The 27,919-nt window shown below is 44.6% G+C and overlaps 2 protein-coding genes across 5 annotated transcripts in view; one reads left to right on the top strand and one right to left on the bottom strand.

The window, feature by feature from the left end:
* Positions 1 to 23,159, bottom strand: part of LOC310646029 (synaptotagmin-like protein 2) — a 49,823-nt gene extending 26,664 nt beyond the window's left edge. For 3 of the 4 annotated variants that reach the window (XM_083372200.1, XM_083372203.1, XM_083372202.1), the window contains exons 1-4: positions 22,936 to 23,159; positions 4,068 to 4,219; positions 2,903 to 3,429; positions 2,432 to 2,583 (exon numbers count right to left, since the gene is read on the bottom strand). In XM_083372200.1, the coding sequence (XP_083228326.1) occupies positions 2,432 to 2,583; positions 2,903 to 3,024 (274 nt within the window). In that variant the 5' untranslated portion in view covers positions 3,025 to 3,429; positions 4,068 to 4,219; positions 22,936 to 23,159. The remainder of the gene's footprint in view (positions 1 to 2,431; positions 2,584 to 2,902; positions 3,430 to 4,067; positions 4,220 to 22,935) is intronic. The other variant, XM_083372201.1, reaches the window with a different exon arrangement.
* A 3,990-nt stretch (positions 23,160 to 27,149) lies between these two features.
* Positions 27,150 to 27,919, top strand: part of SMARCA1 (SNF2 related chromatin remodeling ATPase 1) — a 51,018-nt gene continuing 50,248 nt past the window's right edge. The window contains exon 1 of the mRNA XM_083372199.1: positions 27,150 to 27,333. Within this exon, the coding sequence (XP_083228325.1) occupies positions 27,211 to 27,333 (123 nt within the window). The 5' untranslated portion in view covers positions 27,150 to 27,210. The remainder of the gene's footprint in view (positions 27,334 to 27,919) is intronic.

The raw sequence follows: 27,919 nt of genomic DNA, 5'->3' as shown, positions 1-27,919 counted from the left end.
CTTACAGCCACAATGGAGTTCAAACGTTGGGTTGCTAGGTGAAATGGCTGCTAAGTGAACGTTGCCCCTAGATTTTCAGAACATTTTATGGCTTAGGCGTAGGTGCTGTGTGAATTTAGCCGGCTGTGTTTTATCCAAGGCCACTTTACGGTCAGTTCAATTTGTATCTTTCAGTCCTTTATTGGGGTGGTTGGCAAGATAACTCCAGGCAAAGGAAGAAAAATTATCGGTGCCTTGGGGGGAATAAGGTCAAAGAACGTGAAAAACAGAAAGCACGTAGATTTAGCTTTCCTGCACGTGAGGAGAGAACATGTGGATTTAAGAGGAAACGGAAGAAAAAGTCAGAAAGTCCCTTAAGAAAGGGGGAAAAAAATGTCTTCTCACTTATCTTCAGATGCCTTCCAGGAAGGTCACTTTCCATTTTCCAATCATGTCTGCTCAAGGTAATATCCGGAGCAAGACTTGATTGGTTTCTTAACTTGATCATGCCAGGCAACTGCCCCAGTAACCCAGAGCCAAACTCTTGCTGGCAAGAGATTTAACCGAGGAGTTTGTAAAACTGCCGAGCTGGATTTATTCTGCCATGCATTTTGAGGCAAAGGGTGTAAATGTAAATGTTTTTATTGGAAAGAGGGTGAGCCTTCATTACTATTGTTTCCCTTTACCAGGCGTACACAGTAGAAGGCATATACAAAGAAAGCAACCAACCAACCAACACAAGTAGCTTCCCTAGATCGTTTTCTTTTGATATAGAGACACAGAGTGATGAGAATTCACTCTGGGTGGTGTTTGTGTCACCGCGTCTCACAAACAATGTGGGAGACCCCACTCCTTTGCTCTGAGTCAGAATCTCCTTCTTTTACAGGGACCTCCTTGCTTTGTGCTGTTTTCCTCCCAAACTGAAGTGCCCCAAGCATTGTCAAAGCTTATGAACCTGTCCAGCCATTAGCTTCTGAGATCAGTGGATTCTCAATCTTTTTTTCACCAAGGACCCCCTTTAAATACCTTTCATGGCCACGGACCATGGCCACAGCCCCCCCAAAAAACTTAACTCAAGATTTATTTTAAATCATAACATGTCTTCAAGCCTTCATGGACCCTCTGTGATGACCCTGTGCCCTCCCCTCCCCTCCCCAGGGTTCACAGGCCACAAGATGAGAACCACTGTCTTAGATCTTATAAGCTCTTAATGAAAAGAATACCCCATAAATATCAAAATGGACAGTGATATTTATGTGTGTGTGTGTGTGTGTAGCCTGTGTATGTGTCATGTATGTGTATGGGTGAATATATATTTTCTTTGAGAACAAGCAACAGAACTTCATTTTTAAAGGGGCCAGTGTGCTCATAGTAAAAAATGACAATAAATCTTATTTTGTCTTGTCTTGTCTTGTCTTGTCTTGCCTTCTTATCTTGTCTTGTCTTGTCTTGTCTTGTCTTGTCTTGTCTTGTCTTGTCTTGTCTTGTCTTGTCTTGTCTTGTCTTGTTCTGTCCTGTCTTGTCCTGTCCTGTCCTGTCCTGTCCTGTCCTGTCTTGTCATCTCGTCTCACCTCACCTCATGTGACCTCATCTCATCCTATCCTATCCTATCCTATCCTATCCTATCCTATCCTATCCTATCCTATCCTATCCTATCCTATCCTATCCTATCCTATCCTATCCTATCCTACCCTACCCTACCCTACCCTACCCTACCCTACCCTACCCTACCCTATCTCATCTCATCTCATCTCATCTCATCTCATCTCATCTCATCAAGATGTGCTCAGTTTTGGGTTTTGGCTCACAAGTTCTGTAGGCTGGAATCCAGCCGTGGTTTCTCATATCTGAGTTTCCAGTCTAGCCAAGAGTCCTCATAATCAGGCTACAGAACAGCAAGTGAGCCATTGTTTACAGAGCGTTCTTGAGTTACGACCACAGTGGAGCCCAACATTTTTGTGGCCAAGTGAGATGTTTATTAAAGGAGTTGTGCCCCATTTTACAACCTTTCTTTCCACAATTGTCAAGTGAATCACTGCAATTGCTAAGTCAGTAGCATGGTTGTTAAGTGACACAGGTTTCCCGATTGATACGGCTTGTCAGAAGGCCGCAAAAAGGGGATCCCAGACACGGCAACTGTCAAAAATATAAGTCGGTTGCCAAGTGTCTGAATTTTGATTATGTGATCATGGGGATGACGCAAGTCTGAAAAACCGTCACAAGCCACCTTTTTCAGTGCCGTTGTAACTTTGAATGCCCACCAAACGAACTGTCGTAGGTTGAGGCCTACCAGTACCCTGTTATGGTGGGAATCATGGCTAGTGTTTCCCCCTTGAGCTGAATCAGAAACAAAATTTGAACCAGGTTTCTGAGAACAGGGAAGAGTGGATGGAGCCTCAGACTGAGTGTGACCTGAATGTCTGTCTAGCCATCAAAATGCTTCAACACTCACAGTCAGAATTGCTGTTTCTCTTTCTAATTGAAGCTCGGAGTAGATCGGGGCCTTCTAAATCCTCTCGGAAGCGCTGGGCCTTCGCTTCATGGAACCATTCGCCCGTCACAAACTTCTTTTTCTTTTCATCCTTCAGCGAACCTTGCAACCGCCTAAGCAGAAGATCAGAGCAAAAACAAAAAACCACGTGCCAGAGCTCGATATTTGACGAACATCTTTCACCGAAAATGTGCCAAAGAAACACACCGTCAGACTCCATGTTAAAGACCTGTAAGCTCAAGATCATGGCTGGCTGGGGAATTCTGGGAGTTGAATTCCATCCCTCTTAAAGTGGCCAAGGTTAGCAAACACCGCTCTAGGGGGAGAAATAAACTCTCTGATTTCTCAAAAGGAGAATTCCCAGTTCTGCTACCATCTGGTAAAGATAATCTTGTATCTTGGATGCACTGTCAACAGGTTCCCCCTACTTACCTGATCCGATCACTGTCCTTTTTCTTGAGCTCTGCATCCCTCTGCAGCACTCGCATCAGCTTGCCATACTCTTCCTCGGTCAGAAAACTGAGATCCAGCATCTTCTCCTTGATGTCCCACATGCCAGTCTAAACGCTGGCCCTTCAGATGCACAATGATGAGCAGTGAGCTGGTCATGGACTCTGAAGCTATCTGAACTGGCCAGCCATTCAGGCCAGGCTGGCAGGCAGAAGGACCTCTTGGAAGGTCCGGTTGGTGTAGCAAAGGCTGAGTCTGTCCTGCTCCAACTGGAGACTCATGTAGCTGTCGGTGGAAGGATGAAACTGTTTCCCCACAAAAGCCTTCCTACTCTGCTTGGTCTGGGCGGAGGGGGAAAGCGTCAAAGGGTGAGCCATTGACTTGAGCGGCCCAAAATCTGAATGGCGATTTTTCAAGGATTGCGATCGCACATTGGAGCACCGAGTCACTGGCCATTCCAGCATTGGTTGTCTTGAGTCAAGGAGACTGCCAGTCCACTTCTCTCGTGTCTGCAGAGGAAGGGGGGGGGAGGAGGGAAAAAGGAAGGAAGGAAGAAAATAGAAGAGGAGGAGGGAATAGAGGGAGGGAGGGAGGGAGGGAAGGAAGGAAGGAAGGAAGGAAGGAAGGAAGGAAGGAAGGAAGGAGAAAGTGAGAGGAAGGATGGATGGAAGAAGGTGGGGAGAGGAATAGAGAAAAGGAGGAAGGAAGGAAGGATAGAAAGGGAGGAAGGAGGGATAGAAAGGGAGGGAGGGAAGAAGAAAGGAGAAAAGAAAGAGGAAAGGAAGTAAAAGGGACGGAGGGAGGGAAGGAAGGAAGGGAGGAAAAAGTGAGAGGAAGGATGGATGGAAGGAAGGTGGGGAGAGGAATAGAGAAAAGGAGGAAGGAAGGAAGGATAGAAAGGGAGGAAGGAGGGAGAGAAAGGGAGGGAGGGAAGAAGAAAGGAGAAAGGAAAGAGGAAAGGAAGTAAAAGGGAGGGAGGGAGGGAGGAAAACAAATGTACTTGAGGTGCTCTTTTAAATAAAGGCAACATAGGGCAATCCCTTGCATAAACTGGGAGTATTTACCTGTGCCTGAACAATCAACATTCTGTGTGCGCCTTAATCATAAATGAAAGATCTCTTCATGGAAGAGTAGAAAAATCACCTACCTGGAGTGGAAACCTCGAATTCAATTCCCCAGATGTGGACTTCCGGCAAAGAGACTTCTGCACGCTAGAGAACAGGATGCTGACCTCTTGCCACTAGGCCCCTTGTCTCAGGTTCGTGAGAATCTCTCCGCAATTTTCTTTTCTTTTCTTCTCTGGGTGAAAGAAGAGATGAAGGTTGCTGCTTTTCATTCTCCCCACCCCCACCCCCACAAACTGAATGAGAATGAGGTTGAAAGGGGAGGGGGCAGAAGATGTTTTTAACACAGTGTTCACATACTCATATATATATATATATATATATATATATATATATATATATATATATATATATATATGTGTGTGTGTGTGTGTGTGTGTGTGTGTGTGTGTGTGTGTGTGTGTGTGTGTGTGTGTAGGACCAGGATAGGGATTAAGGTTCGGGGTTAGGGTTAGGATCGGGATTGGGGTTGGGACGGGATTGGGAACAACATTGGGGTTGCCCCCCCAGTAAACATTTTCAAGCTTTAGCAAACAGACTATTGTCTGGGTAGATATGTTCAGTTAATGCTAATTAATATAATAGTAAATAGCTGTAATGTATATGCTAAACGATAATCCTAAGCGGTATCAGTTGGTCAATACATATCATTCTCCTGACTAATAGATATTCAAAATAACATGTCACATTCATTTCTGGCTAGTTCATTTTCCCAACCGTTGCTAAAATTTATCCCATCTTTTAAAATAAATTGAATCCCCTTTCTCTTTAATCTCTAAGGTTAATCTATCCATTTCTTGCATACTCTAAAATTTTCTTCATTAAGATCTCTTCAGTTGGTAAGTTTTCATTTTTCCAGTATTGGGCAGTGTTGACATACTCTTAATATAAGTAAGCTGCGTAATAAAAATGGGGAGACCCGGAGCAAGCAGGATCAATGGATTTCACTAGATCCCAGATAAGTGTGCCAACCAAGGAAGGGGCTTCTGAACAGAAATCTGGAGCACAGCGAACTGGATCAAGCCTTGGCGTCTCTTCATTTACGGTCAGTACGGAAATCCAGTTTATCGAGATGCAATTCTCATCCTCTGACACACCAGCCAGTGAACAAATGCAGCTAGCCCTTGACTGACGACAGTTCGTTTAGCGACCATTCAAAGTTACGATGACACAGAAAAGAGCGACTTATGACCGTTGTTCACACTGACGACCCTCGCAGCATTCTCAGGGTCACATGATCAAAATTCAGACGCTCGGCAACTGACTTACATTTATGATGGTTGCAGCGTCCCGGGATCACGTGACACCCCCCCCCCTTTGCGACCTTCTGACAGGCAAAGTCAGCGGATTCCCTTCACAACCGTGTTCGCAACTTAAAAACTGCAGTGATTCGCTTCCCAGCTGTGGCAAGAAAGGTCATGAAATGGGGCAAAACCCACTTAACCAATGTCTCACTTAGCAACAGGAAATTTGGGGCTCTGTTGTGGCCGTAAGGTGAGGACTACCTGCGTTAGTTAGCCTCGTGTTAGTTACAACATGTACAGCAGCATCCTGGGGCCTAGTAAGTGTCGTTTGCAATATCCTCCGCCCACATCCTGCAAGCAAAGTCAATGGGGGAAGCCAGATTCATTTAGTGACCATTTGATTCACTTAACAACTGCAGTGATTCCCATAACCATGGCAAAAAGATCATAAAATTGGTTGTGCGTCATTTAACCACCGCCTTGCTTAGTCACTGCAATTCAGGTTGTCAGTTGATAACCACCTGTAACTGGGATCCAGGAAGGAATTTCTTGTTTGTAAACGGTCTTCTGAATCCTAATCCTTCTTTTTAAAATCCACCAAGACAGCTAGAAGTTGGTTACTTTATTTAAATTCTAACTTTCTTCGGGGATTTAAATAGATGCTATGTGTGGTTCTTCCACACTGATTTTATCACGGGGTGATAGATTGCATGGAGAGATCGCGACTGTAGAATTCACATTAATGGTATAACTTTTTATTAACCCACGGTACTTAGATATCAAATCCCTCTGAGAGATCATCAGATGAGAATATTCAGGACTGTAGAATCAGCTTGTAAGGAGCCACTTCCTGGTCTGCCAGACTCACTAAACCGGAGGTCACTTAAAATGATTTTCCATTAGCAGTTCAGGCTAAGTAAATCACTAAAACTACCTTCTGAGAACTGAGCACCACTCAGCCTGGGGATAAACCTGTAACAGATTCAGCTCTCTGGAACTGGAAACAGTACACGTTGTATTATGTTTATCCTGTCTTGCAACCCTGTTAGCTCTGATTTGCAACATATGGTTTATAAATATAGCAGTTACTGAGTAAGCCCAAGTCTTAAGATCTTAATGCTTTCACATTCTACAGCATTCCTGGCTGTGATAAAGACTGGAATTTCCAGAGTGGACTATTTCTGTCTCTCTCTCTGTGTGTGTTGTGTTGTGTGTGTGTGTGTGTGTGTGTGTGTGTGAGAGAGAGAGAGAGAGAGAGAGAGAGAGAGAGAGAGAGAGAGAGAGACAGACAGAGAGACAGAGAGAGAGACAGACAGACAGACAGACAGTGAGAGAGACAGAGAAACAGAGAGAGACAGAGAGAGAGAGAGAGAGAGACAGAGACACAGAGAGAGACAGAGAGACAGATGAGGATATATACAATGGTCTATGTGTATATTCTTACAAACATCAGAATCATGCAAGCCATGGTATTCTACTGAAGCAAAAGTTAGACTTCGAAGATACAGGACAGGAAGAGTATTAGCACCTTTTTCAAAAGGCAACTGGACTTTCTTTGTTTTTCCTGGAAGATGTTTCGCTTCTCAGCCAAGAAGCTTCATCAGTTTGGAACAACCATGACCTAGGTCACCGAGAATCTCCAGATACCTACTGGCAGCTTTGAGGTTGGAGAAGACTCCTGAGAAGATCACAAACAGCCAAGAAAACAAAGCAATGGATCATCAAACAGAGCAACCCAGAGTTCTCTCACTCAAGACTTCTCACTCAAGGTACCAATGGCCAGGCTCACATTTTCCTACTTCGGACGCAGTAGACCTCTGGAGAAGGACCTAATGCGGGAAACGTTGGAAGGAAAGAGATGAGGATGACCGGCAACAAGATGGACAGATTCGGTTACAGTGATGATGGGGGGCAGCACTGGAAGAGCTGAAGAAGCAATTTAGGAACATTATCATGGAGAGAATAGACCTACGTGGTCGCTAGGAGTTAACAGTGACTTGATGGTGAAAAATCCATCCATCCATCCATCCATCCATCCATCCATCCATCCATCCATAAAACAGATATAGATGTCAAACCCAGTTGGGTCTAGTAGTTATAAAATCACCAGGCTAGAAACTGGGACACCATGAGACTGATGTTTTAGGTGACCTTGGACAATTCCAGGAAGAAGGCAATGGTAAATCATTTCTGGAAATCTTATTAAAAACTGCATGAACTAGTCCTGACAGTCATCAGGATTTGAATCCCAACTGCATAAGTAATCTGAACCTAATAGTAATAATATCTGGGTACAGGGGACTCATCAAAAGTTTGTAAGAATATGATAGATAGATAGACAGACGGACGGACGGATGGATCGACGAATGGATTGTCTGTCTGTCTGTCTGTCTGTCTGTCTGTCTGTCTGTCTGTCTGTCTGTCTATCTATCTATCTATCTATCTATCTATCTGTCATCTCTCTTTATCTATATGTCATTTATCATCTCTCTATCATCTCTCTCTTTATATCTATGATCTGTCTGTGTCTGTCTGTCTGTCTGTCTGTCTGTCTGTCTGTCTGTCTGTCTGTCTATCTATCTATCTATCTATCTATCTATCTATCTATCTATCTATCACGTTTGTTCCCAGCATTGTTGGACTTAGCCATGATGCAGAAGAACAAAGCGACAGCTTTAAAACTATTCCACATCATGCATATGTTTCCCCTTCGTGCAATTTGTGGGCTGATGTTTAAACTATAGTTGTAACAGGCTATATTATACACCAGTTTGGTATAGCTGTTAATGCCTCAGGCTAGAAAGCGGGAGACTATGAGTTCTAGTCCCGCCTTGGGCACAAAGCCAGCTGGGTGACCTTGGGCCAGTCACTCTCTCTCAGCCCTAGGAAGGGGGCAATGCCAAACCGCTTCTGAAAAGCCTTGCCAAGCAAACTGCAGGCAGTCTCCAAGAATCGGGCATGACTGAAGGGAAGAAAAATACATTCTTAGTAGGAAAAGGTCCCAGTAAGATTTTTTTTTTCTTCTTCTTTGCCTGACTGGATGCAGGCTGCCCTGGGAACCTGCCATGATTGGTCAGGAAGAAGAAAGCCAGATATGTTTGGGCTTCAACGTTTTTGGAAATATTAAGTTCAGCTGTTAAAGTTGAAATGGTGTTCATCCTTCTAAGGCGCCCATCAGGGCCAACCCCCTGCCTTTGTTGAACTTGACATGAAGTTGGCCGCCAAGTCACACCGGCTTTGCTCAGAAAGTTAATAAATAATCACAGGTCAAAAAGAAGACATTTTAAGTTTTGCATGTCACATTTGTATACATTTTGATCTTTCCTGTTAAGATATTCTTTACTTCTACCTTTGAGGCTTCAGAAGAATGGACAGCCTGACTTAGCACAAATAGACCAAGTGCTAAGAGGTCATATGATCACCTTTTGAGACTTTCTGATGAGCAAAGTCAAGAGGGAAGCCAAATTCATTTCACGGCCATGCTACTAACTTAAAAACCACAGGGATTCATTTAACAACGGTGGCAAGAAAGATCGTAAAATGGGGCAAAACTCACTTAAGAACTGTCTTAGCAATGGAAATTTGGGGCCCAATTGAGGACTACCTTAGAAGCGCCACTGGAGAGCTGGGCAAGGTCTGAACTTGGAATGTCCCCAAAATTTTCAACTGCCTTCTTAGAGATCAGGAGTGACCAAAAATAAAATAAAAAAATAAGATGTTGGTCACCACCATGCGAATCATATCTCCTTTTCTATATCCGTCACAAAAAAGCTTACTTTTCTTTTGGGGAGAAAGAAAAAAAACATTGGAAAAACATTCTTCTTTGCTTGACTGTGTAAGAATAGCTGGAAATCTGGTGGAAAAAGTTTTTAATATGTAAATACAGGAATATATATATATATAAAGTGTTTGTTAAGTATTTAGAATACCTTGCTAGGCCCCAAACACGGGACAAATCTTATTTCCTGTTTCAGCCTAACCCAAGGCCATCCACAGGCAGTAGTCACAACAGTGACAGCTCATATTTGTGTAAATTTTTTTGGATTGCTAACAAAGAATTAAAGGGAAACTGATATGATCATTTCAAACTTATTTGTTTTCATCAGTCAGCCATACCCTTCTGAGATTCGAACCTGGGCCGATTGCACCTTAGGCAATTGTTCTAACCTTTGCACCTTAGGCAATTGTTCTAACCTTTAGGCCACTGGCTCTTTCTCGCTTTGTTAGCTGAGAAGCAAGCGAGATATGTGTTAAGTGTTTGTTAAGTATTTAGAATACCTTGTTTGGCGCCTAGCAAGGTATTCTAAATACTTAACAAACACTTAACACATATCTCGCTTGCTTCTCAGCTAACAAAGCGAGAAAGAGCCAGTGGCCTAAAGGTTAGAACAATTGCCTAAGGCGCAATCGGCCCAGGTTCGAATCTCAGAAATGCAAGCGTTCTCCAATTAGAGTGCCAGGCCCTTATCAGCATCTGCCTACCAGATGTGACTATCCTGTTTCTTGAAGAATGCCGGGAGGAGCAAAATGGGTGCTAGGATGTAACAAAAATCTAAAATAAAATAAAATTCCCTTAAGAAAATAAATCAAGGTTTCTTCTTTGTTCTTTTTTTTTCACCCTCCCCGTCCATCGCACAAATCAACTGCATGAGAAAGTCCCGCTGGCTGCATGTTTTATATCAGCCTTTGGAAGAAGAAGAAGAAGACAAAGCAAAAAAGGGATATTTAAAAGCTATTATTCTCTTGAAAGGAGCCATGAAGAGTTCAAAGAAAATATTTGCTTGCCAGGCAGCCCAAGCAAGCGAGCATATTCTCTAAGAGTCTCCTAGGATACAAGTGCAAAGAAATGAAATTTTGACGGCAGTACCTTTAAAAAAAAATTGCAAGAATAAATGGTTGCTAGAATGTATTTCTTTCTTTCCTGGCCCATCTGTTCAAAAGGACCCTGAGCAACCCATATTCCCCACTTCCAGTATGAATGTCAAAAAAGTGTAACAGGTAGTCCTTGACTTAGGACCACAGTGGAGCCCAACATTTCCCTTGCTAAGTGAGACAGTTCTTAAGTTCTTAATTTTGCCCCATTTTAGGACCTTTCTTGCCACCATTATGAAGTCAGTCACGGCAACTGTTAAGTGGGTAACAAGGCTGTTAAATGAATCTGGCTTCCCCATTTTGAGTTTGGTCGTCAGAAGTTCACAAAAAGGGGATCACATGAGCCCGGGACACTGTAACCGTCATAAATGTGAGTCAATTGCCAGGGGTCAGAAAATGGGGCAAAATTCACTTAACAACTGTCTTGTTTAGTGACATAAATTTTGGGTTCCATTGTGGTGGTAAGTTGAGGACTGTCTGTATTCTGGTTTCTTAATATACACTGAAATAAAATTATACTGAATTCTAACATCCCAGGCCCCAGACCAATTAACACATAAAAATAGTGAAGTATTTTACAAAATATTTCTGTACTCGATATCAAGGTATGGGATGTCCAGCCTTGGCAACTTTAAGACCTGTGGACTTCCAATTCCAAAAATTCCCCAGGCAGCATGCCAGCTGGAGAATTTTGAATAACAGAATAACAGAGCTGGAAGGGACCTTGGAGGTCTTCTAGTCCAACCCTCTACACAAGCAGAAGAATTAGAATTAGAATGAACTTTTATTGTCAAAGTACAAAGTACAACCATGTATACATTGATGGAGGAGAGCCTTTTAGAGACCGAGTGCCCAAACTCCAACCCAAAACCCATTTATGTATCATCGGGTGCTGGGTGGGCGTGGCCCATTGGGTGGGCGTGGCTGCAGTGGTAACGGCAGACTGGGTGGGACTAAAAAGTTCAATCAACCAATTCCAACTTTGCGAGATTTTTTTTTTCCCCGCAAGAAGTTGAAATTGATTGATTGAACCACAGTGGCAGAGGCCTAAAGCAAAAAGGTTTTATAAAACCCAGTTGAAGGCCTAGGACTGGGGCGATGGCACGCGTGCCCACAGAGAGGGCTCTGCGTGCCACCTGTGGCACGCATGCCATAGGTTCACCACCACGGTCCTATTCTATTCTAAACAAAAGGTCGTCCAGTCTCTTCTTGAAATCCTCCAGTGTTGGAGCACCCACAACTTATGGAGGGATTAATTGTTCTAACTATAAGGAAATTTCTAGGCTGGTTCTCTCCTTGAGTCGTGCCCATCCATTGTTTCTTGTCCTGGCTTCAGGTGCTTTGGAGACTACACTGACCCCTTCTTCTTTGTGGCAGCTGGGAGTTGAAGTCCACCAGTCTTAAAGTCGGCAAAGCTGAACACCTCTGCTTTACATAAATTATATAGATTTTTTTTTTGTAGATCTGAAAAGCGATCGTTGTGATGTAATCCCTATAGCCCCCACAGATGTCTTATTTGTGCAGCATTTTCTTTTCAAGCTGCAACTGCAGGTTTTTTAAAACAAAAACAAAAAAAACCCAAAGACATACAACTCCAGAATGAGACCAGGTGAGGACACCTCTGATGGGAGGAAGTGGGGGGGGGACTGCTAAACTGGCATAAATTAACAAAGAAGCCTGTGTGGATAATGCAACAAACAGCTTTTCCATCCCACCTGCAATTTTTCACCCATTTCCTGCCCCCACCCCTGCAAGGCCAAGACTTGGCCAATATCCAGAATCAACCTCATTCTTCTGAATGCTTTGATTGTTTGAGTTCACAAGTCTCCAACTGAAAGCAAGAAACCTCCCTTGCTATGTGACCTGCAAGCCATTATGATTTATTAGACAATAATCATAGATTACCATTAGTATTATTATTATCGATCATCGCGCAGTCAGCCAGATGTTCATTTGGTATTTTTGTCTACCTATCGAGTCCTTACCAAGGACCTGGGATAGGCAGATGTGGATGTTTGAATTGAAGGTATTACAGATCTCGTCACAGGATGGAAGCTGTTCCTAGCAAGGCCGCCTTTTGCAATTGACTGATGGTGGGTTTGTCAATGCCGATGATGGTGTTCAAGTGGTGCTCCAGATGTTTTGGGATTGCACCCAAGGCGCCTATTACTATTGGTACTACCCTTGCTTGCCTTTCCCTCAGTCTTTCTATTTCTACTTGTAGGTCTTTGTATTTTGTTATCATCATCATTATTATAAAACTTTTATTCATAAAACATGAAACTCAGTCAACTGAACACTCAAATTGACTGGCACTAATGGTTGACACAGGTTGCTGCCAGCACCCTAGGTATCAACCAGGTGTCTCCTTAAAGTGTAAGATGTTCCGAATAGCGCAGTTTTTTGTAGCTTTGCTGGAGTTATTGCAGAAAGCTGCAATTTTTTGATGTATTTTGCAAAGTTTTTGGACATCGTTCCCAGTGCCTCGATGACAATGGGTATCACTGTTACATGTTTCATCGATAATCGCACAGTTTCGATGGCCAGGTCACGGTATTTCGTAATTTTTCCCAGTTCTTTTTCTTTGACTTTGGCATCTCCTGTTACAGCGATATCAATCAACTGTACGCTTCGGTTCTCTATGATATCTGGCATATTGTGTTCCAAATGGTGATCTATCATCATCATCATCATCATCATCATCATTATTATTATTATTATTATTATTCAGCATTCCAGGGTTACATCTTTCATTGACTTGGAATGGGAATCTTATAGTCCAATTTGACGCTCTGGCTGGGTTTGGACATGGCAATAAATCCTGTTTTAACTATGGTTAAGGAATGAACCACGGTTTGACTGAGCCAAAGATGTAGAAGGCACGTGGTGAGTTCACTGAAGTGTAAACTCAATTGTTGTCACAGTGACATTCAAAGCGGAGTTAAATCATAAAAGACGGTGGGACCAGTGTCGCCATACAATCCTTAAGCACAGAAAAATGGTGAAGGGAGTGGAAAATAAGTACGGGTAGTCCTTGACATACGACCACAACTGAGCCCAAAATTTCTGTTGCTAACTGAGACATTGGTTATGTGAGTTTGGCCCCATTGTATGAACTTTCTGGCCACAGTTGTTAAACAGAATCACTGCAGTTGATAAGTGAATAACACGGTTGTGAAGTAAATCCGGCTTCTCCAGTGACTTTGCTTGTCAGAAGGTCGCCAAAGGGGATCACGTGATCCCTGGACTCTGCAGTCATCATAAATATGAACCAGTTGCCAGGATCCCGTGACATGGGGGATGTTGCAATGGTTGTCAGTGTGAAAAATGGTCACAAGTCACTTTTTTTCAGTGACGTCGTAACTTTGAACGGTCACTCAACAAACTGTTGTAAGTCGAGAAGAGGCTGGACAGCCATTTGCCTGAAATGGTATAGGGTTTCCTACCTGAGCAGGGGGTTGGACTAGATGACCTCCAAGGTCCCTTCCAACTTTATTATTATTATTATTATTATTATTATTATTATTATTATTATCATTATTATCATTATTATCATTATTATTATCATTATCATTATTATTGACTACTTGTACTTTAATTGAACTTGATGTATTTATTTATTTATTTATTTTATTAAATTTATATACCGCCCTTTCCCAAAGGACTCAGGGCGGTTTACAGGGTGGTTAAAACAAAAAATACAAAAGTTAAAAACAGATTTAAAAAAATTATATCCGTCCCCGAACAAATAAAACCCCAGTTAAAATTAAAATTAAAATTGATGCCTGTGTGGTTTTCTTCTAGCAACAGAGATGTGCTTTGCTATGCCGCCTCCTTCTTTGCAGTCTATTTTACAACCTTAAGGTCTCTTGATGGTCTCCCATCAAGACATCAAGCCAATCTGACTTTGCTTAGTGCCTTTTGGGCACAGTCAAGAAGGGCTGGGGCTGGGTGCTGCCATTCACGACACAAGGAGTGACCACATGATTCCTTCCCCCAAGCACCGCAGTTCTAATTTATGCAGGAAAAGGAACTGCTTATTTGACTTTCTGTAATAAATGTTGGGTTCTGTGACAGGGCAGCAACTGAGAACGGCGGTTTAAATAATTGGATACTGTTTGAGTTCTATAGGTGGGGCTTGTTTGACTAGCTCAGCCTCGTGTAATTTCTCTACTGTTTGATCACAAACAAAGCAGTTTGTCTCAATGGAAGACCACACACACACACACACACATCTCCAGCCTGTTGATTGGGTCGATACGTGACAAGGATATAAAAATTGCTTGCTCTCAAATGAGCATTCAAAGCCCGTGTTGGCTAGAAAAGATAAATGGTCATTTTCAGTGACCTGAGGGTGGTAGGGATTGAGGATGGAAGTGGAGAAAGAATCAGGGCTGTGGATTGTGAACTTCAGAACAGAGGGCGAGTTAATAGATTGAGGCAGTGGCTGACCAGGACTTTAAAACTGGGTTTGAAGGCCTGCTCAGTTGGCGGACTTTTCATGTTTCTCAAATTTGGGAACTTTAAGACATTGGAGTTCAACTCCCAGAATTCCCCAGCCTCCATAAAGTTTGATATAATGGTTAAAGCTCCAAGTCAGAAACCAGGAGACCCGGAGTTCTGCTTCCACCTTAGTCGTGAAAGCAAGTTGGGTGACCTTGAGCCATCATTATCACCCCAACCCAGTTCACAGGGCTATTGTGTGGGAAATAGAAGGAAATGTGTGTCGGGTATGTTCGCTATCTTGAATTATTGGTTAAAAATAATAAAAAATTATTAATATAAATAAAAAATGAATTAAAAAAAATATGAACAAATAAACAAAGTTGCCAAGAATGGGAAACCACTGGATTAGATGAGTCTTTGGTGTTTAGCAAAAACATGGGCAAATTGCATTGGAATTTCTAAACCCACTTTTTTCAGCCCCCAAAGCTTCACCAGGATTGAAAAGAGCTGTGGTGAGAATGCAGGATTGCAGGCTAATTCTGCCAGCTGCCAGCAGTTTGATTCTCATCCGCTCAAGGTTGACTCAGCCTTCCATCCTTCTGAGTTCGGCAAAATGAAGACCCAGATTTTGGGGGTGGGGTGGGGCAATACGCTGACTCCGTAAACCGCTTAGAGGATATAAGTCTAAATGTCATCGCTATTGCTGTCGTGCTGCCAAAATTTGGAAGCAAGTCACCCGGTTTTGACCGTACAAAGTTTCATTTTGGAAGAAAAGTTTATTTATGCAGAACTAAGTCCACATGTCATAAAGTTGCCGCAGTTGCCCACACCTGATCTAAATTATTTTCCTGAGCTGAACCTGGAGAAGCTGAAGGTTGACTTTTTGCACTCAAGACATTGTGCTTTTCCCCCCTGAGCCACAATCTCTCAGCCAAACAGGCTGAATGAAAGAAGACTTTTTGCCTTAGTGGAAAAAAAAAATCTCTGGCTCTTATCTCCAAGGTCCAATCGATCAAGCCTCCAAAATTCCCCAAGTAGATTTCCACTTCAATTGCTCACAGGTAACCCACTTTCAGTGAAGCTTGTTGTTGTTGTTAGTTGCGAAGTCATGTCCAACCCATCGCGACCCCATGGACAATGTTCCTCCAGGCCTTCCTGTCCTCTACCATCTCCCGGAGTCCATTTAAGCTCACGCCTACGGCTTCGGTGACTCCATCCAGCCACTTCATTCTCTGACGTTCTCTTCTTCTCTTGCCCTCAACCTTTCCCAACATTAGGCTCTTCTCCAGTGAGTCCTTCCTTCTCATTAGGTGGCCAAAGGATTTGAGTTTCATCAGTGAAGCTTATCCAGGACCACTGAGTGGGGAATCAGTCTGTTTAAATGATTTCGGTTAATCCCCTGAACTCAGACTGCTTTTGATAAAGGCCGATTGCTCTACTTGGCATCACTTCCCAATCCTTCTTAGCTTTCTCAGTCCAAGAGACCAACACTCACAGCCAAGATAATGTAGCAGCTTGAGGCCAAAAGCCTACTACTATTCTTACCCAAAGCTGGCTTGATCAGAAAGTTACTCCGAATAATTAGCTACTGATTCTGTTGAGCTGTAATCTCAGGGGCTGCAGATAACTTGGCTGCTTTAAGAGGCCATCAAAGCTGGAGCTAAAAGCCTTACAAGGACTACATTGTGCTTCCTGGGTTTATAACCAACAAAGGGGGGGGGGAATTCTCAGTGCACCTGGACAAATACCTGGAGGCAAGAAAGAACTTCATGACCTCAAGGGTATATTGTGAAGGAACTGCTTATTTTATTCATTTTTATTTATTTATCCAATTTCTACACCTTCCGGCTCACCAAAGTGATTCCGCAAACATTAAGGATACTTCAACTGTAGTTCAACTTATTCCAGAAAAAAGAAAAGTTCAGAAACACAGCTGAGGGTTAGGATGGGGGGAAAGGGACAATTTGTGGTCTTCAATTTTCAGAAGTCCGATTGCTTCAGGCCTCTGGAGAAAATTGCTGTTTTCTCACCAGCTTGTGGTGCAAGAAGAAGAGAAAAAAAGAAGAATCCAGAACAAGTAAATGAAGGAATTATGATGACGATATGATATGGTAGCAGTTCTCGTCTAGTACTTGAAGGGTTCCCACAGAGAAGAGGGGGTCAACGTATGCTCCAAAGCCCCAGAGGGCAGGATAAGAAATAATGCAAGGGTTCTCCAACCTCTTTGCCACCAGGGACTAGTTTCATGGAAGACAATTTTTCCATGGACTGGAAATTTTCCCATTTTTCCAGCTGTGTGGCCCTAACAGGCTATGGGCTGGCACTGATCCATGGCCGGGGGTTGGGGACCCCTGAAGTAACAGATGGAAGTTTAACAAAGAAAGACCCAACCTGGATATGTAGCAAGAACAATTAAATCAGAGGAAGGGCTTCTCTGTCTAGAAGTGGTGAGTGCTCTATCACATGATGTTTTCATGAAGAGACTGGACAGACATTTGTCCAGGATGGCATAAGCAGACATGTCAAACTTGCGATGTCACGTGACGTCGTGCGATGTATCAAAACTTTTTCCCCATTGCCGGCAATGGGTAGGGCGCGGTTTCCTTGTGACGCATCCAGCCCGCGGGCCGGCAGTTTGACACCCCTGGTATAGGGTCTTCTGCTTGAGCAGGGGGTTGGACTAGAAGACCTCTAAGGTCCCTTCCAACCCTGTCATTCTGTGTTCTAAGTAGAAAAGGCTAGAAAGAGAACATTGAAGCCCAACAATTTTTCCTCTGTTTCCCTCATGCCTCCCCAAGTGACATGCAATGCAGCTCCTCAGAGATTGCTCCTGCAGAGCATGTAGATGGAAGGAGGAGTTGCCCAGTTCTGCATTATAGCAATAGCACTAGCATTTGGGTACTTATATACTGCTTCATCATTCTTTACAGCCCTCTCTAAGCGGTTTACCGAGTCAGCCTGTTGCCCCCAACAATTTGGGTTTTCATGTTACTGTCCTCGGAAAGATGGAAAGCTGAGTCAGCCTTGAGCTGCTGAGAATCGAACTGCAGGCGGTCGGCAGAATTAGCCTGCAATGCCGCATTCTAACTACTGCGCCACCATGAATCTTCTTATAAGACCTGAACTGGGTTGAAGAAAGGCAGGGGAATGACAAGCTTCCTCAAACTGTGCTGGTAAAACGAGAAAGGATTCTCAAATGCTGCGAAAAAACGCAAGCGCTCTCCACTGAGGGGCCAGGAGGCTAGCCTGACTCAAAAGCAAAGTAAGTTCCTGAGCTGTGGCGTCCTCGGCATTCATGGCTATTTTCTTGCAGACATTTCATTCCCCTACTAGCTAACCTAATCAGTGCTAGTAGAAAGCTCGTGAGCTTCCTACATCTTTCTTTTGTTACTTGAGTGAAGTTGACTCTTTGGCCAGCATCATCACGAGGACAAAATATTTAGCAGTGCAGCAAAGGGGTGGGGAGGAGGCAACCAAGAGTCATCAAGTATTCTACTCAAAAGCATAGTCTACATCAGTGGTGGCTAACCTATGGCACCCGTGCCAGACGGGGCACTCGGAGCCCTCTCTATGGGCACACGCGCCTCGCTCTTTGGCTAAGATTTCACAGGAAACAGCCATTTCTCAAGCTTCTTCCTAGCCTAAACAAGCCTCTGGAGCGAGCGTGCTGTTTTCAGCTTTGAATTATAACAAATCTGACACCAGAAACAGACTAACAGATGACCTGAGTGCTGCATGTGTTGCTCTCAAACGTACAAAGTATAAGCTGAGGTTAGACAAATTATCAGCATGCATACAACAGCAAAAATCACATTCATTGTTCAAAAGCATGCCAAAGGCCAAATGTTACTTTTCAGTAAAAAGTTGCTTGTGTCATTGAAAGCTTTGTTACTGCATTTTTCTTTTAAGACAAAAGATGTTAATGTAGGAGTTGTTTTTTCTAAGTATTTTTCTTAGTATTCAGATTAAATTGCTGTGTTGGCATTTTGCAATAAATAAGTGGGTTTTGGGTGGCAGTTTGGGCCCTCAGTCTCTAAAAGTTTCGCCATCACTGGTCTACATGGAATGTTTCTCCAACTTGGCAACTTAAAGATAGCCGGGGAATTCTGGGAGTTGAAATCCAAATGGCCAAGTTGCAGAAACACTGATCTATGGGGTTTGCTTTCTAGAGAGCTGAAGAGCTGCTTAAAAGTACATATTGAAAACTTTCTTGGGATTGGCAGCGGGATAGAGAACAAAGTGCTTCCCTCCCCTGCTTTGATACGCTTCCAACTTTCCATATGTTTGGGCTCCTTTGCAAGCCGAAGTGCGTTTCTAGCAATTGTCTTTATACAATGTTGACTGGCTGTTCCTAGTTCAAGTCAAACTTCAAAGCTTGCATTTCAGCCAGCCAAGAATCCACCCCCCCCCCACGTGACAGCTTAGTGTATTTTATATGCCTACAAGTAGCAGAAACCAAGCTTCGGAGAGCTCTCTTCCAAGCAGCAAAATTAATTTAATTTCATTATTAGATTTAGTTAAAAACAAACAAATTAGCAAATGCTTCTTGTTTCCATTTATGTATTTTTTAAGAAGGGGAAATCAGACATCTGTCGCTTTCTTAGGATTCATGGACAGGTAGCCTTGAGTTCCTCGTGGAAGGGTGAAGAGAATTATAATGCAAATATTGCGAAAGTATTTCTTGGCTTCCTCTGCCTCAATTAATTCAAATTATATTGTATCCTTCTTTTAGTTCAGGAGATTAAGGTGGCATTGTAATACCTCTGTTTTTAGTTTTGCTCCACAAAAGTAGGTTGGCTGAGAGGGTGTGTCTGGCTCAAGGCCACGAGGAAGTTTCTATAAATCTGGGTCTTCTTGGTCATAATCCTATGCCTTGACCACCTCATTACATGAGATTTTTTTTTATTGACCCCGGCTTAATTTCCAGACACCCCAGGACTTGTGAGCCAATCCATCTGGAAGTCTCTAAAGCCAATAATCCGGAATGCAATTTTTTTTTTGTGTGTGTGTGTGCAAAGCAGCCTAACATTTAAATAGCTAGGGAGAGTCAGTTTGGTCTAGTCTAGTGGTTAAGGCATTGGGCTAGAAAAAGGGGAGACTGTGAGTTCCAGTCCTGCCTTAGCTAGGAAAGCCAACTGGGTGACTTTGCACCAATCACCAGGAGACGATGGGTTCTAGTCCTACTTCAGGCATGAAAGTTGGCTGGGTGACTTTGGGCCTGTCATTTATTTCTGAGCCCAACCCCCCCTCCCGCCCGACAGGGTTTCTTGCGCGGAACACAGGAGGAGGAAGAAGTTGAATGGGATATGTTGCCGTCTTGAGTTATTTGTAAAAATAACAAAGGTGTGATACAAATAAATAAATAGTGTAAAACAGGAAAGGCATCAAGGAAGAGGACAAAGGTGGATTTCTCTGGCTTAGAGCTAAGCATGATGATTGAACCTAATTTGTTGGGGCGTAATCAACAAGCTATATAACTTGTTTCAAGTGCTACACCCAAAGTCAGGCCTCATAGACAATTTGTCCTACAAATTACACTCAGTGTCTAAGTGAGAGCTGCTGTTTTCTTCTAAATACTTCCTTGCTTAATTTGACACATGATTGTTGAACGTTCCTGAGTAACATTTTCTCTGAAAATAACAGGGATCCATAAAACATATTGCGACTGACTATGGGAGCTGTCCTCTGCTATAATCCTATGGGTATACATAGTAGGTGTGTATAATATACGAAACCAGAACACAGCTGAATACAGACCCTAGACTTCAACAGCTGGCCCTCTTGTTTGTCACACATACACATGACATCGTGGTTTCACACCATACATGAAACCAACAAGCTTCAACAAGAACATAGCATCGGATCCAAAGAGGTTCACGGTCAAAACAGCTTTAAGCTGTGTGAACTTCAATTCCCAGAATTCTGCGAGTTGAAGTCCGCACAGCTTAAAATAGCCAAGGTTGAGCAACCATGGGTTAAAAGCAGGGGTCCCCAAGCTTAGGGACGCAGTGGCTCAGTGGGTTAGGACTCTAAGCTTGCAGATCAGAAGGTCGGCAGTTTGGCGGGCCGAATCCTGAGTGCCGCGTAACAGAGTGAGCGCCTGTTACTCGTCCCAGCTTCTGCCAACCTAGCAGTTCGAAAGCACGTAAAAATGCAAGTAGAAAAATAGGGACCACTCCAGTGGGAAGGTAACAGCGCTCCGTGCACCTTTGGCGTCTAGTCATGCCGGCCACATGACCACGGAGACGTCCTCGGACAAGCACTAGCTCCTTGGATTTGAAACAGAGATGAGCACCAGCCCCTAGAGTTGGAAACGACTAGCACGCATGTGCGGGGGAACCTTTACCTTTACCCCAAGCTTGGCCACTTTAAGACCTGTGGACTTCAACTCCCAGAATTCCCCAGCCAGCATGGGAGTCGAAGTTCACAGGTCTTAAAAGTGGCCAAGCTTGGGGACCCTTGGGTTAAAGTGTTGGCTGAGGGGTGTAGAGGCCCAGGTGTAAATGTACCCTCAGCCATGAAAATTGAGCAGACAACTTTGGAGTCTGTAATCTTTCTCCAGAGAACCATCTCATAGCCTGGACTTCTTACAATAAAAAAAGGAAGGGCGGCTTTGGGAGAAGCTACCCTGGGCTCTTGCAGAAAAAGTCAGGAAATAGCTAACAAAATATCCCTTCACTCTTTATCTGTTAATCCCAAACCACTTTTTCTTTTCTTTTCTTTTTTTTCTTTTTTCTTTCCCCCCCCCAGAAGAAACTGATGGGGCGACGTCTCTTGGTGCATTCCAGGATCTATTTTATTCAGCAATGCCTTTGGTGAAAGTGAGGGCTGGGTTGCTATTTTTTGCAAGAAAGCTCAATCACAGCACCCATTAATCCTGATGTCCCTTGTCCATTTCCCGGGTGACTGTCGCACATAGCTGGGTAAAATATGCTCAAGATCCCTGGGAAGGCATCAAAGGAACTCAGGTCACCATCCCAGGCAAGTTACCGCAAATGATCCTGTTTCTCTGATGGTTTAATTACAGGGAATTGTGACTTAGGGGGCCAGAAAGTAGCTTGATTCCCGTATGATGTTAAACCACAGTGTAATTTGCTTGGTGGTTTTTGGCTTAGCAGGCTGTGTGACCCTCAAGCAATAACGGCTTATTCAATAAAACCATACTTTAAAAATAAAACGAAAACAAAGGGGAACTCTCTTTACACAAACGCACATTCCTTTTCTACTAATCAAAAGAAGTCGTGTGTACGTATATGAAGTATTGAAAGATCAATGTGTAATTTTTTTAATGGCTTTCCTTAGACACTCCTTCAGAAAGGAAAGAAAGAAAGAAAGAAGAAAGAAAGAAGGAAGAAAGTAAGGAAGGAAAGAAAGAAAGAAAGAAAGAAAGAAAGAAAGAAAGAAAGAAAGAGAAAGAAAGAAGAAGGAAGGAAGGAAGGAAGGAGAGAGAGAGAGAGAGAGAGAGAGGAATCATACACCGACATATGTCCACAGTCAACACTTCTAAATGTTCCTCAAGGCAAGAGTCGAGATCGTAAAGCGCTTGCTTAAATGTAAGTGAAAGAACAAAACATTTTGGACCATTTTGTGTCAGATGGAAAAGAACGTCCTTCCGAGGTTGCAAAATTCTTTTTTTTTTTGCAATCATACGATAAAATCATTTTGATTTTCCCATTCTTCTCCTCTAAGTCCCCACGCACTTGGGATATAATTCCAAAGAATTAGCTCCAGAGATTTGAATTGAGTGGGTGGTTTAGAATCAAACACACAAATACATTCGGACAGCCACGGCTTTCTCTCCCGCACGGCCTGAAATCAACAGGTTGCTTTCTCGGAACACAGCGAGCTTCACCGGGGGAGCCAACTCGGGTCTTAGTTAGGGCTCGACGTAACCCGGGCAAAGCCAGAAGAGGGAGAAAAACTCAACTATCGGACACCCCCCCGGAGCTCCGAAATGGAGGCAGGTGCTCCACCCCGGGTCACCGCCGATTCAGAAGCCGGAATTCCCAATCCCAGGGTCCGCTCGCACGACCTTTTGTCCCGCAAGTCACGGACTCGGGAAGCGTGCCGTGCCCCGCAGCAATCCTGGGCATGGGTGGCGCTCAAGTCAGGACCCGGGCAGAGTTGGCTAAACTCGCCGGTCGGGTCGTGCGAACGCAGCCCCAGGGCATTCATTCAAAGCAGGGCAGGATCCGGAGCAGAAAGCAAGAAAGGGCGAGAGAGGAAAGCCCGGCTGGAGATCGGAACGCGGGTCCGGGTTCCAGCAGGCGAGCCGAGTCCCGTCCGGCTCCCTTTGCAACATCCCACCGGACCCCTGCCCGGCTCCTACCTGCGGGGGTCGGTCGGCAGCAGGAGTCCCGCGTCCCGCTCCTGCCCTGGGAGAAGGAAGGCAACCAGCAGCTGCTGCTGCCGCCAGCGCTTCCCAGCGACGCGCCCTGCCAGCCAGCCAGCCCGCCAGCCAGCCAGCCCGGCCCTTTGCCCGCGGCTGACCCGGCGCTCCGTGGCAGAGGTGCCAAAACCCGGCCTGGATCCCCCGAGCACCGCCCGGAGGAGAGGGAAAACCCGGCCTGGATGAGCAGAAGAAGGGGCACGGCCGCTAGGGGGCGCTAGCACAACCTCCCCTATTTTCCTCCCCCCCCCCGCCCTTCTCGGAGCTCGAGGTGCGAATCCTGTCCACATCTTACATCATACTGAGCCTTGGTGGAGCAGTGGGCTAAGGCCTCCTTAAGTAACACCAGCTGCCTGCCATTAGTGCAGGTTCGAGTCCCACCAGGCTCAAGGTTGACTCAGCCTTCCATCCTTCCCAGGTAGGTAAAATGAGGACCCAGATTGTTGGGGGCAATTAAGCTGACTTTGTAATGATAATGCCGCTTGGGGGGGGGGTGTGAAATCCCTAATAAGCAGGCATATACACAGAAGGAAGGCTACTGCTAAGCTTGTAAGCCGCCCTGAGTCTTCGGAGAAGGGCGGGATATAAATAGAATTAAAATAAAAAATAAAATAAAAAAATCTTTAGGTCGTCGTTGGACCCAACAGACCAGGAGCAGCCCAGTCGGAGAGTGAAACGCAGGTAAGTCCTCGACTTCTTTATTTTTATTTCTTTTATTTTTTTTTTATTTTCATTCCATTTAGATCCCGCCCTTCTCCGAAGACTCAGGGCGGCTTACAAGCTTAGCAGTAGCCTTCATTCTATGTATATGCCTGCTTGTTAGGGCTTTCACACCCCCCCCAAGCGGCATTATTACAAAGTCAGCTTAATTGCCCCCAACAATCTGGGTCCTCATTTTACCTACCTGGGAAGGATGGAAGGCTGAGTCAACCTTGAGCCTGGTGGGATTTTTTATTTTTTATTTTAATTCCATTTATATCCCACCCTTCTCCGAAGACTCAGGGCGGCTTACAGGCTTAGCAGTAGCCTTCATTCTATGTATATGCCTGCTTGTTAGGGCTTTCACACACACCCCAAGCGGCATTATTACAAAGTCAGCTTAATTGCCCCCAACAATCTGGGTCCTCATTTTACCTACCTCGGAAGGATGGAAGGCTGAGTCAACCTTGAGCCTGGTGGGACTCGAACCTGCACTGATTGCAGGCAGCTGGTGTTACTTAAGGAGGCATTAGCCCCCTGCTCTACCAAGGCTATCCCTTATGACCACAACTGAGCCCAACATTGTTTAAAAACTTTTTTTTGCTCGGCCAGAGGTTTGTCAAGTGAGTTTGGCCCCATTTGACGACCTTCCTGGCCACCGTTCTTAAGCGAACCCCTGCAGTTTGTTCCAATTGGCAATGCGGTTGTTAAAAGGAGTATGGCTCCCCCCCGACTTCGCTTGCCAGAAGGACGCAAAAGGGGATCACATGATGGCCATAAAGGTGAGTCGTTTGCCAAGCCTCTGAATTTGGATCAGGTGGTCGTGGGGATGCTGCAGACTGGTGGTGAAGGGTGAAAAATGGTCTTAAGTGACTTTTTCCAGTGGTGTGGTAATTTCAAGTGGTCACTCAATGTACTGTCGTAAGTTGAGGACTACTTTACAAAATTTTCTTTCCCCAGATATTGTAACTCTGAAGATTGAAATAACTAGGACTGGTTCTATAACTTGGTATAATTCCCTTTAAATTGATATATTTCTGGCTATCAATGGGTGGTTAGATCTACTATGTTTTTGGCCAAGTGCTGCCACCTAGCGGTCAGTAGTGCTGATTTTTTTTTTAAAAAAAATCCCGACTAGAAACGTCCAACAGCTCAGGACTCCAACCCCCATCCTCCACAGAAAAGACAGACCCTGGAGTTTCAGAGACAGACCCCTATGGAAATAAGGACACGTCCCCCCATCAGCGCTAGGTTGTAGTTGGTTCACATGGTGTGGTAGGATGGAGGGTTTGTTGTCACTGTGTGTTGGGGGGAGAGAGCATGGGGGGGGGGAGGCTCAGCTAATCTCAATGTACACATGTTGTACTTTGACAATAAAGGTTTATTATTATTTATTATTATTATTAGATTGCCTCCAGATTTACGAAGAAGGTTAAGGAAAAGTTCACATAAGAATATTTATGCGAACTGAATTGAGGGAGGACTGGGGTCTTCAGAGGGCATCTGACATAAACATTATGGCACGTGATTTTACAACCTTTATTTTATTTCATTTTTATTCTGCAACTCCCTACTTTTTCATAGTTGCCCTGCCTTTTTCATAAGCCATGGAGATTCCAGAGGGCTTATAATACCAAACAAACGTATTATTGCATAGGTTTGAGGGATGGCGGTGGGTCACCACATCTGAACGCTTTTATGCAAGAAGAGGTTTCTCTTCAGAAGGTGTATAACAACAACAACAACAACTGCCTCGGTTTTCTTTATTTTTACCTGATGTTTACCATGCGTCAAATGAACCACGGTTCATCGCCCTCTGATAGGGAATTATTGATTTATTTCCCTGACAGACATTTTAAGGAGGTACCTGGTTGATACCTAGGATGCTGGCAGCAACCCATGTCAAGCATCAGCGCCGGTCAGTTTGAATGTTCGGTTGACTGGGGTTTATGTCCAATGTATAAATAATACTAATAATGATAATGATAATAATAGTAACTACTTTATTGTCGCTTTGAATGTACACCAATCGGCATACATCAAAATGAAATTTCGTTGCATACAGCTCTCAAAGGGTCACTCTGATTACACAGTCCTTGTTCGTGGCCAGCTCAAGTTTCATTTTTAGTCACTCCTTCCCCTTCCCCTCTTATTTTCCCCACAACAACTCTTGTGAGCTGGGTTGGGCTGAGAAGAGTGACAGTGCCACCCAGTAAAATACCCATCAAAAGGCTTGAGGGTATTTTAAAAGGTTTGTAAAACAACAACAACAACAAAAACAGAGAGTGGGGAAAAATCTAAAACGAATCCATTGAGAATTTGAGTGATTCAGCATCCAGAGAAAGCTGAGCGATTATTAGGAATGAATGGGAGGAATTGGAAAAATGGATGGAGGTGCCCTTCCCAGCCGAAGGAATTTTGTTATAAGTCCCACTCGTCTAGACTGAATTCTGTTTGGTATGTGAAATATGCACCACTGTATCCAGCCACGCTTCTGTGATTTGGAGAACAACTGCATTTCAGAAGGGACTTGTGAATAACTTCTTTTGAATAAGACATTTGCTTAGGAAATAAATGTAAGAGTCCAGATTCTAAACTCAGCATCTTTTGTCGGGCTGATATATTTCAAAGCTCCGCTTTTCAGCGCAAACCGACTTTTGCCAAATACGCCAAAAGCTGAAAAAAAGGAGAGACTTTGTACTAAGTTAAGCTCTGTTTTTCACCTTAACTGGCTGAGGAAGTCTTGGTGGACCAATTCACACTTCACTCAAGCCGTGGTTTACAAGCCACTGGAGCTGCTGAACAGATGCTTATTTTAGATCTTAATGCGGTTTCTTTCCTTTGGGTTTAAGGCAGCGTTCCTCAAAGTTCTCAAACTTTAATAAGCCGTGTGGACTACAATTCCCAGAAGTCCCCAGTCAGCTTAAACGAAAGAGATAACTGGTGCATCTTGGATTCGCTCTTCTTCTCCAGTTTTGGAATCAAATCGGGGCACCCCCCATCTGGAACAACTTGCTTCCCCGGCTCTCCGCGTGGTCTCCTCTCCAACCTTGCTTAGCTTTAGCAGCTCCCGGGCCAGCCAAGACTTAGCCCAGGGATCTTCAAACTTGGCCCTTTTATGACTTGTGGACTTCGACTCCCAGAATTCCTCAAGCTAGGCACACTGGCTGAGGAATTCTGGGAGTCGAAGTCCACAAGTCTTAAAAGGGCCAATTTTGAAGACCCCTGACTTAGCCGAAGTAAGGAAGGACCCTTGTCCAGGGAAACCTTCTCAGATTGACCCATTTTCACGAGAAAAACCGCTTTAACGCGAGGACCGGCTGCCTCCAGCGGGCAACAAACGAACGCCGGGCGCTCCCTTCTTGGCGCTGTCGCGGAGCCCCGCCCAGGAGGCGTGGCCCAGGCTTCCCCGCCCCCTAGGTTTCCGAACTGCGCCTGCGCGTTCAGCTCTCGCGATGTTTGGGGCGAGCGGGAGTCCCTTTCACTCTGCGTCGCGCCTCCCGTTGCCGGCCCAAAATGGACGCCGGGGCCGCTGCAGAGCCCGCTTCCACGCCGGCCTCGGCCAGCCCGGGGCTGTCGGGCGGCGAAGAGGAGCCCTCGACCTCGGCCGCCTTCTCGCAGGAGTCCGTCGAGGACGAGGTAGGACCCGGTTGCGGGTGGGGGGGTGGAGGGAGAAGCGGCGGGGGAGGGCCTCGCCTTGTCGCCCCGGCAACCGGGTAGCTCTCCATCGGCTTTGGCTTCTGTCTTCGTCCTGGGCCCCTTCCCTTCCCTGGGCCTTTTGGGTCGGCTGACTGGCGGGCGAGCGCCGTCTGGCCGGGCTTTGCAGACAGAAGCCTAGTGGCAGGTTCGGGCTTGGATGGGGGACCACGAGGAGATCAGAGGAACAGAATAACAGAGTTGCAAGGTACCTTGGAGGTCATCTAGTCCAACCCCCTGCTCAGGCAGGAAACCCTATACCATTTCAGACAAGCAGCTGTCCAGTCTCTTCTTTAAAGCTTCCAGTGTTGGAGCATTTACCACTTCTGGAGGCAGGTTGTTCCACTGATTTAATTGTTCTCACTGTCAGGAAATTTCTCCTTAGTTCTAAGGTTGCTTCTCTCCTTCATTACTCGCCTCTGGAGGTCAGACTTGGGAGAAGAAAAGACATCTGGAAATATTTGATGGATGGATTGATTGATAGATTAGAATAGAATAAGAATAGAGGGACCTTGGAGGTCTTCTAGTC

Source organism: Vipera ursinii (assembly GCF_947247035.1).
Source record: "Vipera ursinii genome assembly, chromosome: 12".
NCBI classification, from domain to species: Eukaryota; Metazoa; Chordata; class Lepidosauria; order Squamata; family Viperidae; genus Vipera; species Vipera ursinii.
Note: the sequence above shows the minus strand (reverse complement) of the source record. Positions and strands in the feature narration are given on the sequence as shown.